This window comes from Myxine glutinosa, chromosome 7 (genome assembly GCF_964187855.1).
Source record: "Myxine glutinosa chromosome 7, kmMyxGlut1.1, whole genome shotgun sequence".
Classification (NCBI taxonomy): domain Eukaryota; kingdom Metazoa; phylum Chordata; class Myxini; order Myxiniformes; family Myxinidae; genus Myxine; species Myxine glutinosa.
Window position 1 is genome coordinate 116,447,679 of NC_136267.1, and position 17,936 is coordinate 116,465,614.

A 17,936-nucleotide genomic window follows, 5' to 3' on the forward strand; every position below is an offset into this window, starting at 1 on the left:
ATCTGTTTCCTGTTCGTAAATGGAATAATCTTTACTTCAGTTCCTCTCAGGATCTTAGCTTTGTCGAGTGCCTTCAACTTCACCCGGGGGAAAGCTGCTGTTGTCTGTGGATCTGGCAAAGGTGGTGCCGGAGAGGTGACTTCGATCCAACCCATAGAGTGAAAGGGAGTGTTTCCGTGAATAGAGACAATGTTTAAATCTATATTGTCTCCAACAAACTGAGTGACTGCATTGTTTGTTTCCCCAACCTCCATAAAGACCACCTGATCATTACTTGACAATTCACTTTCACTGGCTGGCACTTTGGCTGTCATCACTGATTTATCCTCAAGCGCAGCATCAACCGCAAATCTCATCATTGATCTGTTCATCGGTTTCCTCCACAATGGTGTCAAGAGTGCCAGAAGTATCTGGAACATCATCTCCACTCCTACTATTAAGGAAGCAGTATTTGTAGTTTTGTGTCTCCGTGTAAGACTCAGTGTATCCCAGCCGGTGGAACTTGTTGAGCATCCATTTTGACCCAAATCTATGATCAAGTTGTATGGCAAGCCCCATTTGGTGTGGCAATGCTCCAGACCGAGGTCGACAGGCCTTAATAAAATTCTGCCCCCAAACGGCAACTCTTTCGTCTGTCTTGACAATCGGTCTCAAGAACATCTGAAGGCTTGCAGGAACAAGTGTCAGCTGACTATCGATGTCAGTCATACTGTGTGTGGTGGGGTATGACTTTGGACCTAAATCAATCAAGGCAATATCATTGGATATGAACTTGAGTGCCGTCTTTATGATCTGAGTCTTCTCATCTCCATGGTCAAGATTAGCATGATGCGCTCGCAGAATATTGTCGGTGCCATCTTTGAGACAGAGTACATCTGCCCTTCTTTCCTGTGTTGTGAAATACAAGGTGTCTTCGTATTTCTCTAGAAGTTTTATCTTTAGCCAATGCTTTGAATAAGAAAGGCTCTTCTCTGGTGACTGATCAAACTCCTGCAGCTTTTCATGGACTTGGTCCATGTTCATTACCCCATGCTCTAATTCTGAGTCTAACCATTCGCAGAATTCAATAAAAACTGCCTCTCGCTCCTCATCAATACTCCTCTGTCCTCTCTTCCTTTTTCCTTCCTCATCAGTCTTGGACAAACTGTCACCTCTCGCAAACATAAGTTTGCATCGCAAATGGTACAGTGTTTCTTCTGCTACCAAGTCGTTGATCCCTTCCAGGCGTCCAGTGACTTCAGTGCCCCAGTCATCCCCGCGACTCCGTGCTGTCTTCAGCAAGCTTGCCTTCAGTGTATCTGCAGTCAAATTATCTGGCACTCTGTATTTCTTTCTAGCTTGTGCTGGATTATTTTTGTAGAGCTGGGCTGGTTGGTTGCAAAGAATGCATACATCCTTATACAGGAGGTCAACTGACTGTGATCTTCTAGAACTGCAGCCAGTTGATGAACTGAACTCACAAGTAGTGCGTCTTCTCTTCAACTTTGATGACTCTTTCTCTGCCTTTAATGCTTGAGCTGACTTCTTGGTGGTTGCAACAAAGTTGTTGTACAGATCATTTTTACACTTCTGGTGGTACCTCAGTTTTCCTTCCTTTTGAGCCTCCTTCATACGTTCCACAACAGTAACATTTTCGACAGTTTCTGCTTGTTTCAATAAAGTTGAGTATCCCTTTGGAGTTGCCTGTATGAGCCTTTCAGCTGGTGTATCCGAGCGTGCACAGATGAAGCAATTGAGCACAGGTGGAGTAACGTCTTCATCCATATTGCTAGACTCCATGTCCTGCAAAGTAGAAAATGAGATATATTTAGAAATTATTTTTCCACAAAGGAGTGTCTGTGGTGAAATATAAATGTTAACAATCAACTCAGAATCATGAAAAACCCTTATTTGACCCCTCATAAGTTACTTAAGGGCCGATTTAAAAAAATAAAAATTCTCCAAAATAATTTTTCGGTACCCGAATTCAACAGCTTTTTTTCTGGGTTTCCCACGGGAGTTGACCTTCAACATTTTAACACATGTTTTAACACATTTTAACACACCTTTACAAACATATTGGTGAAGAAATTTTTTGGTAACAATTTAGTTAACAGATTTTCATATGTTTCCCTTACTATGTGTACAACGAAAACCAAATAGGGGAGACAACACCACCTTGTGGAAATATATATAAATCGACCATGAAAGGTTTTTGATTCACGCCAAACAACCGACGTGCAAAACGACATGTTTGTTTCCTTCATAGCAGCCATGGCAACGTCGTTAACAGCAGCGCCGATTTCTTCAATTATTTGTGGCTTATTAGGATTTCTTCTATTTCCCAGCTAATCTTCAAGATTGATGTTAAGAAATATTTATTTGAAGGAATTGTGGCTTTTTGAACGAAAGTTGAGATGAAGAAAATTTTGGAAGCGGAAATGTAAGCCACGTTTCCGAGTCTTCTTCATTCACGTGTAGATGATGTTTTGGGGTGCGTTTGTATTTACGATATTTACCTTTTTCTTGGTGTTTTTAACTTATTGTGAATAAGTGTCAATTATTCGCTATTTTCCCAACATTCACACTTTTAGTTTATATTTCATTTCAATTAATTTAACACGTGGGCTGAGGCTGAAATCGTTAAATTGAATTTCAAATGTCCAAACACTGTCATTATTTCGGTGCCTTTATGCAAGGTTTTGAATGAATTTTATGCAAGGTTTTCAACTACTATTTTAACTGTTTGAAAATGGCTACATTTAATCGGCATAATTCCGATCTGGCCCGATCGATGTAACTGTAAGTGTAACTGTAAGTACATGCCGTACTCATTTTGAACGAACATGCCATGGTGCCCATAACACTAACAGTTTATAACTACGAGATGGTCGAAGTTAAAGTGTTTTGAGGACTGGAATCACAATTGTTGTTTTACATCTTGATGGGTTTGCGATGTAACGATGTTGTATGATAAAGAGCCATCTCTTACCATCTCACCAAATAGGAGGACGGATGATATGACGTCATCACCTCCGTTATATTTGCGTACGTACTAAATAGATGGCTCCAATTGATAATGTTCTACCATGTTCAATTTTCAAATTTAATGTTTTCAACTTTTCTTTGACACAAGGTGCTTTTGGACAAAGTGTGTGCTCCTTGGTAGCTTTTGGGCTATGCTCATTGTTTCACAAACTGCCTATCTGCAAGTTTGACTCGACACATTGACTTCCCAAGTTGTGGGCCGAATGATCTAATCGGAGCTGTACACCATATTAAATTTTGACTAGATTTTTTTTTTTTTATGAATTTGAAATTTTACTTCAAAATGTCAGGATTAATATGTTGGAAAATGCTGTTGAACCTGCAATGGAATTCTGGCAATGCACGAACGATTTACGCTCATGGAGGAGATAAATGACAGAGGGCCGAAGGTGGACAGGAAGACGACCACACACATGAGTGGCATCGGGGGGAAGGGCATCGGTGAGTAATTTGGACTCTAGATCATGCGAGAGATCGGTCTTTATAGGAAGCACTCAAGTACTGGAGGGAGAGTTACGAAAAAAACCGACACAAGGAGTTAGTTCAAGAAATGAGAGTAGTGGGATGGACTAGAGGTGAGCGTTCCAGATTTTGGATTCTGGAATAATAAATGTGTGCAACCTGGGGGAGAATTCAGGGATGAGAGGGCAGGAGGTGTAAGGTCAGAAATGAGGCGATAGAAAACTAAAAATGTACCAACCTACCTGTTGTAGGTGAGAAGCAGATTTTGAGACTTGGCATCCTGCTGAGATAGGTTGACAACATTGCCACTTGCCAGGCTTGATGGATACAATGACGTCCTCCTGCGTTGAAGTTGAAAGGGAACTTGTATTAACATGCGTCAAGCTGAATAAACCGATCCCAGGAAGATCTCTTCCTGGGTCATCAGAACAGCCTCCATAAGTCGGTGCAATTATCCTTCCAGTCTTTGAAGGTGGAGACCCATAACCATCTAATTTTTCCCCACACCCTTGACAATAATATCTTCCTTTGACTTTTTGTTTTATTTCACTTTTTGCTTTTTAACTATATTGTCCTATGTGCCTATCGGAGGTTTATATGCACTCCATGGAGAACACGTACACGAGCCAAAATTAATCAAATAACTGACCAAATACAGCACTGGAGTATCGGAAGGAATCCAAAACGACAAATATGGAGTATCAGGAGGAACCTGGATAGGATTTGGGTTTTCAACTGCTACTACTGTACCCTCAAACCCATCCAGGCACAGTCAGGTGGACATGACAAAAGCTATTTGCAAGATTCACCCCTCCATAGACCTTGGGATGGGGTCAAAAGGTCAATGTAATTGTAATAATGCAAATGTAATAATGTAAATGCCAAATGTAAATGTCAATGTAATAATGTAAATGCCAAAAAATGTAATTGCAGGCACGTTTTTAAATGAAACTTTGCATATGCAATGAACATTGGAAGACATGAAATATGTAACGATATTTTTGGGATTTGACCCCCAGTGCATGCACTGGTGGATGGGGACTTGGGCCACAAGGGTCAAAACGGGGGAAAAAAAATTAACTCAAAATTAGATATTTGGTCATTCCTGGTGGAACCTTTTGCCATCTTCCAACTTTGCTATAGGTTGGAAGCGTGGGGATTTGCGATGGTGCTCCTTCAACTTGGCCCTCGTTTTCTTTATTTCCTACCTCTACAATGGTCCCAAAAGTGTCTGAAAGGCAATTTGTCATGATCATTGCTTCTAATTCTGATTATATTATATGTACTATTGTTATTGCCAAAGGGTTTGTTCTCCAAATGAAGCGGAATAGTGGGATTTTGCAGGACTCAAACTCGAACATGGAAAACTGTATTCACAGGAGGTTAGTAATGACTTCCATCTCACCATGGCTGCATTGGACCCTGCTTCAGCTGATGAAAATGTCAGTAAAGGTAGGATTGGAACACTTTTACAAAGAACACCTTCGTCATGACTTGTACCAAATATTCAATTCAATTCAATAAACTTTATTGTCATCCCATCCATATACAATACAGTATAAAATGGAACGAAATGACGTTCCTCCTGGACCTCGGTGCAATATAAACATTCAAGGGGGGAGAGGGTGTTTATACCCTGTTAGTTAAATTAAAGCGGGTGGTGGAAGGTACCAGGGTGTTGAGCCTGACAGCCTGGAGCAAGAAGCTGTTACAGAATCTGGCAGATCTGGCCCGGATGCTGCAGTACCTTTTCCCAGAGGGCAGGAGGGCAAAAAGTCCATAGGACAGGTGGACACGGTCGTCAGCTATGCTGGCGGCCCTGCGTGTGCAGCGTTTGTAATAGATATCTTGCATGGAGGGGAGAGAGAGACCCCAATGATGTTTTCAGCTGTCTGTTAACTGCCATATCACCTCTAATGCCGTTTTTGCAAACTATTATTGAAGTATCCGAACGCAAAGCACTTTTGATGTAAATTGAGATAACTTTTAAACAAGACTATTGTATCCTCACAAGATGTTTGTGAATATTTGACTGCGGGCTGATGTCAAAGCTTGCAGCCAAGGTGAACTTCAGGTGTTGCTATTCCCAAATTATGTTACCCCTTCATTCATCAATGTGCATGGAAATTTATTGCATATTTTGACTGCAGCGTGCTGTGTCAGCTACGAGGTGAAACCAAGGATAGGCTGATGCATTTTATCAACTGAAAGCCGATAATGGTGTATGTTGACTGCCATGGTAAGTCATATGCACCTGAGGTTTTGGGCCCTTGCCCTTCATCAAAGCAGATGAGCCATAAACAGCTGAAACTATTTGACAGCATCAATCGGTATGGGTTTATATTGTGTTTCACGTAGCTCAATTGAGGATTTGCAACTCGGTTTTAACGATGACGTCCTACAAAGGTCTCGTGATTTAACATCATTTTGCAAGGACGTGTGCGGTGAGAATTCTGTTGCATTTAGGATGTGGCTGTCCCATTGGCATTATTGATTGATCCACTCTGGCAGGTAGCCTCTGTTGAGCAGGCTCTGCAGATGTGTGGCATGTGGGTAAAAACAAACATTCCCAGGTTGTGAGCTTTGTGCTGGTAGGAGTGCCAAGATCCTAATTTTTAGCTCACCTGGAGTGAAGTTCAGGAGAGCTTATGCGATGGCGTGTCGTCCGTCAGTTCGTCCATAAACACTTCCAACTTCTTCTCCGAAACTGCTGAAGGGATTGTGACCAAACTTGGGACAAATGATATTTGTTGTGTTGTGACTAAAGTTTGTTCATGGCATTAAAAAATCGGATTCTAAGGGGATCAACGGGGTGAAAGTGGATCCAGGTTTGATCCCCCAAAATAGGTATTTGCTTTCTTCTCAGAAACTACACGCACAATTTCTATGAAACTTCACCACAACCTTCATCACCCGTGATGTACAAATGTTTGTTCAAGGCATTCGAAAAATTGGGGTCTGAGGAGGTATACGGGGTGGGGTGGCCCCAAAATACGTTTGTTTGTTTGTTTGAAGTGAGATGTGCATGGAAGAGTGAGATGTGCATGGAAGAAGTTTCGGGAACTGAGTGGCGTGCTGATGAGGAGGAGAGTGTCGCTGAAGCTGAAGGGAAAGGTGTATGCTGCATGTGTGAGAAGTGTTATGATTTATGGGAGCGAGACATGGGTAATGAACGTAGAGCAGCAACGAAGGCTGGAAAGGGTGGAAATGCGAATGGTTCGATGGATGTGCGGAGTATCGTTGAGAGAGAGGAAGACAAATGATGAATTGCGAAAGATGATGGGAATATTGCCTGTGATTGATGCTGTGAAGAGGAACAGGTTGAGATGGTTTGGTCATGTATTGAGGAAGGATGAAAGTGACTGGTTGAGAAGAGTGATGGAAGTTAATGTAGAAGGAAGTAGAGGACGGGGAAGACCGAGAAAGACTTGGCTAAAGATGGTGGAAGAAGAAATGCGGGCAAGGGGGTTAACAAGGAGAGATGCAGAAAATAGGGCAAAATGGAGAAGATTGTCATGGGGACCGCAAGGCTAACCCCCGCTCTAGCAGGGAACATGGCCTTAAAATGCATGTTGTTGTTGTTGTTGTTGTTGTTGTTGTTGTTTGTTTGAAGTCTTATGTTTAAAGTTTGTTTAAAGTCTTATGATTATGTTAGTATGATTCTACATGCTGCCCTGTCTTCTAGCAACAATTGAAATTGGTTTTAAATACCTTTAGTCAGTGCAGTATATATACTGTTTATTCTACCAGGTGAGCGCCAGTTGTATTACGCCTATGTTTATGCCTCTGCTAATTAAGTCACCAAAGGCATTATGTTCTCGGGTTGTCAGTCCGGCTGTCTCTCCGTCTGTGCTGTTATTTTCTACTTGATCAATGCCTTGGTGCTCATCCTTGATTACACTGCATACCTCCTTTCTCAACAACCCTCGTCTCTTTGTGCCTCTACCTGTACACCTCATTGGAATATACCTGCTCTGCACCGTACACGTTTCCTCCTTCAAGGTTCCCATTTCTCTGATGCAGACCACACACTCATTAACTTTACCCAATCAAAATCTCCCAAATCACTTCTCGTACTCTGTTTGCCTTCCTAAAATGCAACAACCTTACACCACTATCCTGAACTTCACATCTCTACAACATAGAAATGCTTATTATATTGCGGCTATTTGTCGCAATCTCTAATCTCTATCCACACAGAATCCTCTCGATCAGTTCCCTCGTTAATGTTATGCCTTTCTCTCGATTATAATACTGTCTTTCACCCAGATTGCCACACCTCCTCCCCTTTTCTCTTTTATATCACACCTATAAGCCCTGTACCCTTGAATTTCTACTAGACCACGTCTCACAGCAACGATGTCATATCCATCGCTAACCATCCTAGCTTCCAGCTCTTTCATCTTTCCATTCAAGCTCCTGGCATTCACATAACACCCCTTCAACCATTAACCACTCTATGCTGCCCCAATCCTCCAACCTCGTCCTCAGTTTCTATTCTAAAAAAAATTAATCTATGTCTCAAGAACCGCCACGAATCTCACCACCCCCTTCTATTAAGCACCCTTTAACCTGACCACATACACACTATGACCATATAGGGATCCCCACATAATAACAAATCCAAACCCCTCCTTCCTACACCACATCTCCAACCACTTGTTCACATCTGTCGTTCTATTATAGAATTCCGCGCGATCCCAGCCTTGGCAGAATTCCTGCGAACATCACCACACAGCCCAGATTCTGCAAATGCTCCCCCAAAAATATGCATCTCCTCTTTAAAGGTTCCGTGTAGACCCTCTCCCCATCGTTTATACCCCCCATATGTACAAACACCCATGTTCCCAGCCCACAACCTGACAAAATGTCATCCAACATTTCATCAATATTCCTCTGCCCCTAAAACAACACAAAACTCTATTTTTCATATCATTTTGACAAAAATGGCGAGTCCACATCTTCAATTTCCCTATTTGTGACAAAACCTTCCTGGTCACCTTAACCATCCGACTCCGACAATCACATGCATGCATCACTGTCCCCATCATCAGCACTACCATCCTCGTGCACAATCGCAGCACTCCTATCACTTATTGCACCTGCAGCACTCACAATAACAACCACAACCCCAATGCCAGCACCCCTGTTTGAACTCGCCCTACCCCCAACAATCTCACCCCCACACACCTGCCACCCCACCTTCACCCACACTCTCACCTGTATCTATGACACACAGACTGTCACCTGCCCCCTTGTGCACATCCAACGCCAATAACTCACCCTCCACACCAGTCATGCCCCATCCACCTGCCGCATTCCTCATGCCACCCCACCCACACACCCACCATTGCATGTATGAACACCTATATTGGACCCATATATCATGTGGATATAAATAATTGTATAATAGGCTTAAGTGCAGAACTTATTTTGATGATTGCACTCAAGGCAGTGGCATGGAAGTGACATAATTAATATGGCTTCTATTTTGTGCTGGCAGAGTCGGTCCTGGAAAGTGTGGTGCTGCGTGTCAAAGGTGCAGACCACATATTGTGCACTTTGGAGCACGGGAAGACCTGGCAACATCCCCTTGACTTGATTTTCTCACAAGGAGAGAAAGTGTGTTTTTTCATTGAGGGATCAGGTGAGTTTACACCACACCATGTGAATACCATTCGGGTGGTCCATGTGAAATGGACTAATGGTACCCAGCTGATCATCTAAAAAAAAATACATTTTTCAATATGCTTAACCTAACCCCATCATATACCATTCATAGAAAAACGCACTATCACTTCATATTTTGGAAATTGTGGCTCCAGAGGTGGTGGTACCCCAAGAAGAAGAAGATCTTTTTGGATGGATAATTACAGCAGTTGTGCATTTCAATATCATTTGAGATTTATTTGCATAAATTGCTTCTTGGCTTCTGACGACTTTGTATAAATTGCAAACTTATCAGATATATCACTACGATTCACTGGGATTTTCAATGTCTATCAGGAAAATCCTTCTGAAACCTCAATACAACACGATAAAGGAGTATTATACCCTGCAGCTCATATCTTTATTAGAAATAAAGATGTCATGGTGTCTTTCGCAAAGAGTTTGCGGGCTATCACGGGCACCCTGGCTAAATTCCAAATTCCTGCACACGGTTGACAATCCCTTGTCAGAGTGGTGATCCATCTAGGATTGTAATCCTAGCTCAGAAAGTGCTTCGGCAGCACTGACATTTGGTACCGAGCATGATGATGACTTTGGGTTAATGTGAGTTCAGATGTGATGGAATTGAACCATCTCTATGTAAAGCTCAGTACTTATGCTGCATCTTCATATAACCATTCGTGCTGAAAGCTCGTAGGTCATTTTGGCTGTAAACATGCTGTGGCTGTTTGTGCCATAAGGAAGTCATAAAGCATCCAAACAAGAAGGATGTCATGCAGACCACGGTACTTGCAAAATCCATCCCTGCCCAAAATATAAAGTTGCCATGGATACATCAAATTGTCTGTTTCATTAAGATTAAAATTTACGATCTTGATGAAAGCTCGGCTCAATCGGATTAAAATTGATGATTTTTGAGATGAAAATGGATATTAGAAGTTTGACCTTGAGATGACCTTTGATCTTTTGACCTCAAAAATAGTTTGTTTCCCATTTCAGTGAGGCACTATGCAATTGCTATTTAATTTTCAAGTCGATCAAATGAAAAATGACAATTTTAGAAATTTGACGTCAAGATGATCTTTGACCTCAAAATTAATAGGCTTCTTCCTTATCACCAACTCTACCATCTTGTGAATTTTAATGATTGGTTTGAACTTGTGACCTGTAGGTGATAGACAGACAGACAGACAGACAGAGAATAATGCACAAGACAAACCAATATACTTGAAAAATCTTCGATTTTACAAGTAATAACCTTTTTTTCTTTTTTTTTTCTTTTTTTCTTTTTTTGTGTATACAAGATCGAGGTTCGTGTAAGAGCTAACATTAATCACAAATATCATAAACGGACACATAAAACATAATAAAGGGAGCAGGAGACAAGATGGGGAGAGAGAGGGCAGCACACAAATACAACAGTGCAAAACAGGGACATAGAGAGATCTGTGGGAGGGAAAGGGTTGGGGGGGGGAGGAGGACTGGGGATGTAGGTGGGGGGGGGGGGGAGAGGTATAAAACAAATGGGCACTGCTAGAACATCCAGGAAAGATGTCGGTATTTCAAAAAAGTGACTCTGGGGTGAATTAACGGGGGGTGGAAAAGATCAAGGTTTTGGATGGGGGAAGATAAGAGATGGTGGTGAACAGCTGTTTCAAAGACCTGGAGGGAGGAGTGGGATTGAAGAGAGTGAGGGAGTTTGTTCCAGAGGTGGGAGAAAAGAGGAATGAAAGAGTGATGGTGAGGAGAGAGTCTTGATTTTGGCAGTTTCACCAGAAGAGGGTTGTTGGCAGATCTTGTGCGACCTGTAGGAATACTTGGGAAACAGAGCAAAGACAGAGCTGGGGGAGCAAGGCCGAGCCAGATGATTCTGAAAGCAGAGGGGAGAGCAGTACTCCATCAAGCTGTGGATGAAATCCTTGTATGTGGTGAGGAGCTCAGATGTGCCAAGGAAGGACTTCGCCTGATGGAGGATGCCCAGTCGGCGACTGGCTTTGGAGGCCAGCTTGGAAATGTGGTTTTCCCAGGAAAGATCATGATATCTTTGCCCAAAATTTGCATGGAGCGGAGTCAGCTATGTAGCCATTTGAGGTAAGGGAGGGGATGGAGGGGGGAACAAACACCAGAAGCGGATTTGACCAGACGCCACCAGGATTTGGAAGATGGAGACAGGTTTGAGAGTTCGGTCTTGAGAGTGGAGAGATGTTGTTTCCTGGCTCTCCTGAGGGTGGACACACACTTGTTTCGAGCTTTATGAAAGTAACGGAGATTGCCTTCCATTGGATTTTGCCTTCCATGAGGCGAAGGCAAGTTCAACTCCAGCAAGCTCCATGCCTTTCCTTTTCTGTTCATTTCACTTTCCTTTTCTATTCATGTTTGCGTCAGTATTTGTTTTGCACTTCAGATGAAGCCACTTGTATGATTACATCAGTTTAATGCCAAGAAACTAATTGGTGGAAATTCTGAGCATAGTTTTGGTTCTGCATCCTTGAGTCCAACTTTATTGTGGAAATGTTGCGTTGGATAAAATAAGCTTGACCTCGGTTTCTATTCTGTGCATATAAATACTTTCTTTAGGTTCAGTACATTTAACTGGTTACTATCTGGGTGAGGACGATCTCGACAATGTCAAGCAAGTGTGTGAGGAGGTGAATGATAAAGATGAGGGAGTGGAAGAAGAAGAAGAAGTGGATGAGGAAGAAGAGGAAGAGGAAGAAGAAGAGGTTACAATGCAGACGACAAAAGAAGTGAAAACCCCGATTTCAGTCGGTAGGTTTTCTTTGTTCTTTCTCTAAAAAATGAATCAACGAAACCTTGCTGAAGGTTGGAGAAGAGGAGCGATTAATGCAAGTTCCTATTTATTTAGCTATTTTAAATGAAGTTTCATCATAAACTGTTCTCCCCACTTCTTCATCCTGCAATGGATTGTCAGTGAACGGCAAGCGGCACACATCTCAGACATCTAACCAAATTGAGCCGAAAAGGTTGAAGGAGATTCACGAAGAGAAGCATAGAAATGGAGCTGTCAGAAAGGAGGCCAAAGCCAACGAGAGCCAGAAACCAGGGAAAGCTGAAAAACAGGTGAGTTTTCTTCGTGCTTTCCGGCTGGTGCTGAGAAAACTTGATATTCGGAGAAACTAATGCTGTGCACAAGCTGTTGGTGATTTGGCAAATGCGTTGTTTTCGTGCGACTGTTTGCAGTTAAATACAATGAAAGGGAAGCAGAATACTCAGACCCCTGAAGTAGGCCGGGTTGTTAAGGGAAAGCTTCAAGGATCATCGGAAATGACAAGTCCTCGCTTGGCAACAACTCAAGAAGGTGAGCCTATACCTTTGCAGCAAAATATGCTGCTCTACTCATGCTAGGTTTAAACTTTTGGGTCAAATCGTTATCCTCTCTTGTTTCGACAAAGAACGAACGTCTGAAATGTCAGCTTTATGTTGCTTCCCACGGTGGTTAGCATCCTTTTATAAATCCTCATTTAAGAAAAACCGATCGTTTGAATTGTCTGCTGACACACACCAACACTAACCCTGATAAGGTCTAGTAACCGTCCAAATGAAAATCTGCATTTATTAATATGAATTAATGTCTGTGGCTTTCGATGCATTGGTGTTTTTTCATTTTCTTCCCACCTGCGAGTTAGCAATGCACATGTCTTATTGACATATACATGAGGCTATGGTATAAATAGGCAAACTCGGCCTTTTCGATTGCAAACGTCGAGTGGGGTACCCCAAATCTGGTACATCCTGCAGTCTATGGTTAAAAATTGTCTTGGCTTTGGTTTTAGATTGGACATGGGTTAATTACTGAAGACATGAATGCCGCATTTGAGGACATGAAAGTGGGGGTATATCAATAACGAGCCACTCGCTTTGGGACAGACTCGTTAACTGTCGTCCATACCAAACCACTGGCAATTTCAGGAGAAGACAACAGAGGAGAGCCAACCGCCTCAAATATCATCAATACCTCCTCCACCATAGGTGGGCAGAGGTTATGTTTCACCTCTGTCTGTCTGAACAGGATATATCAGAGTTGTGGATGGATTCCGATGAAATTTGGTGGAAAGGCTGGGTGTGTGAAAAGGACGAATTGATTAGATTTTTGTGAATATCTGGATCCAGATCTGACCTATGAGTGGAATACAAAACGTGAACTGTTCAGCCTGGTGGTCGTATGCTCTCCATCGAGTGGCATTCTAGTCTAATGTAATTTTATTTCACAAGAAAAGGTTAACATCTCTACCCTTTATTGTTTCTAACTTGACCTATTGCTATTTCTTTCTGTTTGATCTGGTAAGCAGACAAGAAGTCAAAGGCAGCAGGTGTTCAACAGGTGCTCAGAGGTGGCACTGTGATAGAGGACCTGATTGTGGGAAAAGGCCAGAGGGCTAAGAAAGGCAAAGAGGTATGAAGTTTCACAGCAAACAGGCTTATGAAGCAGCTTATTCCATGCTCTTGCTAAACCAAGAGCTGAAATAGTACCTTTCCTGAAGGATAACCCATGAGTGTTGTATCGCGTTGCAATTTTGGCTTTTAAAGTTTGGTTTCAGTGACGTAACTGACTTGCAAAAGGTGCCTGAATCAAATCTGGTACGTGAAAATAGATCCTTTGGTGACAAAATAAATTAAAGGTTTTGTTGCATGTCTTGTGATCTTGCAAGGTTTGAATCATATTGGTTGCTTTATCCATCCAAAGGGATAAACACTGCCTTATTCGCCTTGTCAAGCTACATTATTTGCATAGATTGCATTGTTTGTGGTGATCACACACACACACATCTCGTTTTTTCATTTCTGTTCCTCACAATTCTATCCCTCTCTTGCACGCACGCACACACACACACACACACACACACACACACACACACACACACACACACACACACACTCCATGTGCTGCAACAATGCACACGCTGCAACACACACACGACACAAATTGATGTTCCAAATTGAAACCATAGTGAATAAAAAATGAAATGGGATGCAATGATGTGGTTTGCTGCAGATGAAAACATTTCTCAAAGTTTTATTGGCAAGTTCATAATTGATCATCATCAGTATACTTTTATGTGAATACCCGTTGTCATATAGCACATTGCAGTTACACTCTATTTCCTTTCAGATTCGGTTCAGCATTCCTGCATTTATGGTCTTGATTGCAGCCCTAATCCTCATCAGATCCGTAATATAGGTAGGTAACCCTTGTTCGGTACACCATATCCTTCACATAAGCCCAGAAAATAGAATCCTGAGGGGTTATGTCTGGCGACCGTGGTGGCCACAGAATTGGACTGTCGTGCCAAATCTATCGATCATTGAAGTGGTCATTGAGGAAATTGCGCACTATTAGACTCCAGTGTGGGGCAGTTCCAGTGTGTTGGTAAACGACCTATGGTGGCAACTTTGCCAATTGTGGGAGTGCAAAGTTCTCCAATATATCCAGGTTATTGTCAGACTTTATGGCGGCTTTAGCAAAGAAGAATGGCCCAATGACGCAGTCATCCATTCGGCCAAACCACATGTTAACTTTTTGGCGATCACACTTGGGTTCTCAGACCTCATGAGGAGACTCAGAATCCCACATCCTGACGATATGTCTGTTACCCTTTTCATAAACGTGGAAAATTGACTTGTCTGAGAAGATCACGTGTCGAAGAGATCTGCCGCCTTTATCTGAGCATTACAAAAAAGGTCCACTGCAAGCACTCTGCATCACATGCAGTCATTCAGCTTTAATGCCTCCACCAGCTGAACCTTGTACGTGTACAACCACAGTTCATGTACAATTGAGGGTGCAGCGGCATCTGCACAGGTGGCAATCCGAATGGACTTGCGGGGACTGTGCTCAAACGACTCATGAATGTGCCCATGGCCAGCCTGCTTCATTCCTCTGCAGGATGATACCAGTCTTCATAGACTTTTTATGCCTTTGATGAATCGTTTTATTCTACGAATGGACCAAATTTTCAATGGTCTTCATGGCCTTGTAGCATACCTGCCTCTGTTTCAACATTAGCTCGCCTTTCACCAAGCCCAGATGTGCTTGGATCAGCGGGAGGGGAATTATACGTCTATTATTGCCAAATTATACCATTATAATTGTTGTTAATATTATTAGTATTAATTATTGTATTACCAAAAGTATTGTTACGTTTGGGGGTGGAGGGGTAGGTAAAAAGATCACATAGGAAAGGTGGGATTGCATAATTGCAGCATGGAACGTGGATGAGTAGGAGAAATCTCGATGTACTTAAGTAGGGAAACTGTAGCTTAAGATTGTTTGTCTTCAAATGAGGGGTGAAGCAGTGCTAATTAGTTAGGGATTACGGCTAATTTTCCCCAGTACATGATTTCCCCTCTGTAATTTTCCCTTTACGTTTTGCTGACAAGGCCGGCCATGAAAATCTCCTTTAAACAACAACCACCGCCGACAAACAGCAAGCAGAGCCGATCAGACTAAGCCCCGCCCAAAGGACCTACCCCCGGAGTGGTGTGGTGGGCAGGTGGGGAAAGAGCCGCCAGGCCACACCCGTGAAGGTCATGATTGGCCGAGACGAGCATGGGGTGAGTTGGAAAGAGCATCGTGATTGATCGGTGGGAGGTCATCGAGAAGCTTCGAGAGAGAAGAGGAAGGGCGCGTCTCTTGGGCTGGTAAAGGAGTTTGGCCATTTTGTGCGCTTTTGAGGAGAGCTTTTGAGAGACCGGAATGAGGAGGTTTTGGTGGCTGTGGTGCTCTTCGCGGGAGCTGAGGGGCGCGTTGTGCCTGCTGGCCAGGAATCGAGAGGAGGACGTCTTGGCTGTCCACTTCACAGCCGTATTGGGCGCTCAAGCACCAGAAGCGTTGGACTTGGCCATCACTACCGACCTCACCAAAGTACTCGTTGGGACGACGAGTTAAGTGCTCTATAAAAAGGAACATTTTATTTGATCTTTCCACTGTGTGTCCGTTTTCGAGTCCGTGTGTGGAGGTACCTCAGTTAGAATTTTAGTTTTTACCTCAGCATTCATTTTATTATTTGGGTTATTTTCATTAAATACATATTTGTTGAATTTACTGTCGTGTTTCCGTGTTTTGTGGCTTCGGAATAAACCTGTGTATTCCGTTCAGGTAAACGCTTCGCATTCCTTCATCCCGAGTGCGACAAAAATAGACATTCTTCGGGCTGCTGCCTCGGGAGTGAAACTGTCGGCTATTCGTCCAAGGCTGATTTTAATCGCTACGGACAGGACAGTGTTAAATAATATTATTGTATTTCCACATGGAGTAAATATTATTAGTATTACCAAAAGTGGCCGGAGGCATTATGTTTTCAGGTTGTCCGTCCGTCCGTACCGGCTAAACCTCGTTTTTCTCACTAACCACATGTCTGATTGAGACTAAACTTTCAGAGTAGGAGCGACACCCATGCGGAATGTTTTTATAATAATTGTGATGTCATAGGCCATGTGGTATGGTAGCCATCTTGGATTAAACGCAATAAATTAAAATATATATTTATCGGAAACAGCTGAATGGAAAAATTTGAAACTTGGCACATTGTCAAGGACTCCCAATGGGGAACAAAAGTCTGATAATGAAAACGTCATCAGTGATGTGGTATACCAGCCATAAATGTTTTAATTGAATGCCTTGTCCTAAAAATCTGAAATTGCATTCACATGATCTATGGCCCATTTGTATTGAAATATTACATTTATGACATCATAGGTCACATGGTTTGACAGCCATATTGGATTTTACCGAAAACCTTAAAAAACATCTCCCAAAGAATGAAGCGATCGACTCGAAACTTTACATGTCATTGACTGGGCATGGCGATTAAAAGTTGATCACGAAAATGTCATCGGTCATATGGTGTGGCAGCCCTATTAGATTGAAGAAAAAAAAAATTATATCTCAGAAACCGCTTGAGCTATTGATGTGAAACTTTACAAATGTCATCTAACACCATTGCTGCATATAATTTGAAAATGATGTCGTAGGTTTGGCAGCCACCTTGGATAAAAAAACGAATCTTATCCGATCAACACGAAACTTCACAAACGTGATCCCCGACCCAATATATAAAGGGAGGGGCGCTTCACGCCTCCCTTTGACACATATGCAGAGTGTACATTTTTGATGTTGTATTTCGTGTTGTTTAGCAGCCATATTAGCTTCAATATTTTTTAAAAACATTTTTTTAACCTTTCTCGAAAATAGCTTCACTGATCAATGTGAAACCTGTCATGTCTGGTAAAAATGTGATACTTGAGAACAGCTGTGAAGGGATTTAAATCAAAGCTGTTGATTTTTGGGACAGTCAACGAGGGCATCTACCCGTTGTCATGGGCAAGGGACTATGCGGAGGCATATTGGCGACTCTGTCGCATTGCTTTCGTTTAGAATGTTGTCATTCTTTTTGTTACTTATTTTATAATGTTACTTATTTTCTGTCTTCTACCGACTCCTATCCGGCCTAGCTCCCCCAGCTCTGTCTGTGTTCTGTCCCCCAAATATTCCTACAGGTCGCACAAGATCTGCCAGCAACCCTCTTCTGGTGAAATTGCCAAAATCAAGACTCTCTGCTCACCTTCACTCTTTCATTCTTCTTTACTCCACCTCTGGAACAAACTCCCTCACTCTCTCCAATCCCACTCCTCCCTTCAGGTCTTTAAAACAGCTGTTCACCACCATCTCTTATCTTCCCCCATCCAAAACCTTGATCTTTTCTACCCCTGTTAATTTCATCCCAGATCCACTTTTCTGAAATACCGACGTCTTTCCT

General features: G+C 42.4%; 1 protein-coding gene across 2 annotated transcripts in view; it reads left to right on the forward strand.

The window, feature by feature from the left end:
* The first annotated feature begins 2,393 nt into the window (after positions 1-2,393).
* The window catches only part of LOC137431532 (46 kDa FK506-binding nuclear protein), a 30,380-nt gene continuing 14,837 nt past the window's right edge, over positions 2,394-17,936 (forward strand). Inside the window, exons 1-7 of one of the 2 annotated variants that reach the window (XM_068122947.2) lie at positions 2,394-2,473; positions 4,834-4,941; positions 8,993-9,136; positions 11,737-11,928; positions 12,092-12,240; positions 12,361-12,478; positions 13,470-13,573. In XM_068122947.2, the coding sequence (XP_067979048.1) occupies positions 2,461-2,473; positions 4,834-4,941; positions 8,993-9,136; positions 11,737-11,928; positions 12,092-12,240; positions 12,361-12,478; positions 13,470-13,573 (828 nt within the window). In that variant the 5' untranslated portion in view covers positions 2,394-2,460. The remainder of the gene's footprint in view (positions 2,474-4,833; positions 4,942-8,992; positions 9,137-11,736; positions 11,929-12,091; positions 12,241-12,360; positions 12,479-13,469; positions 13,574-17,936) is intronic. The other variant, XM_078782191.1, reaches the window with a different exon arrangement.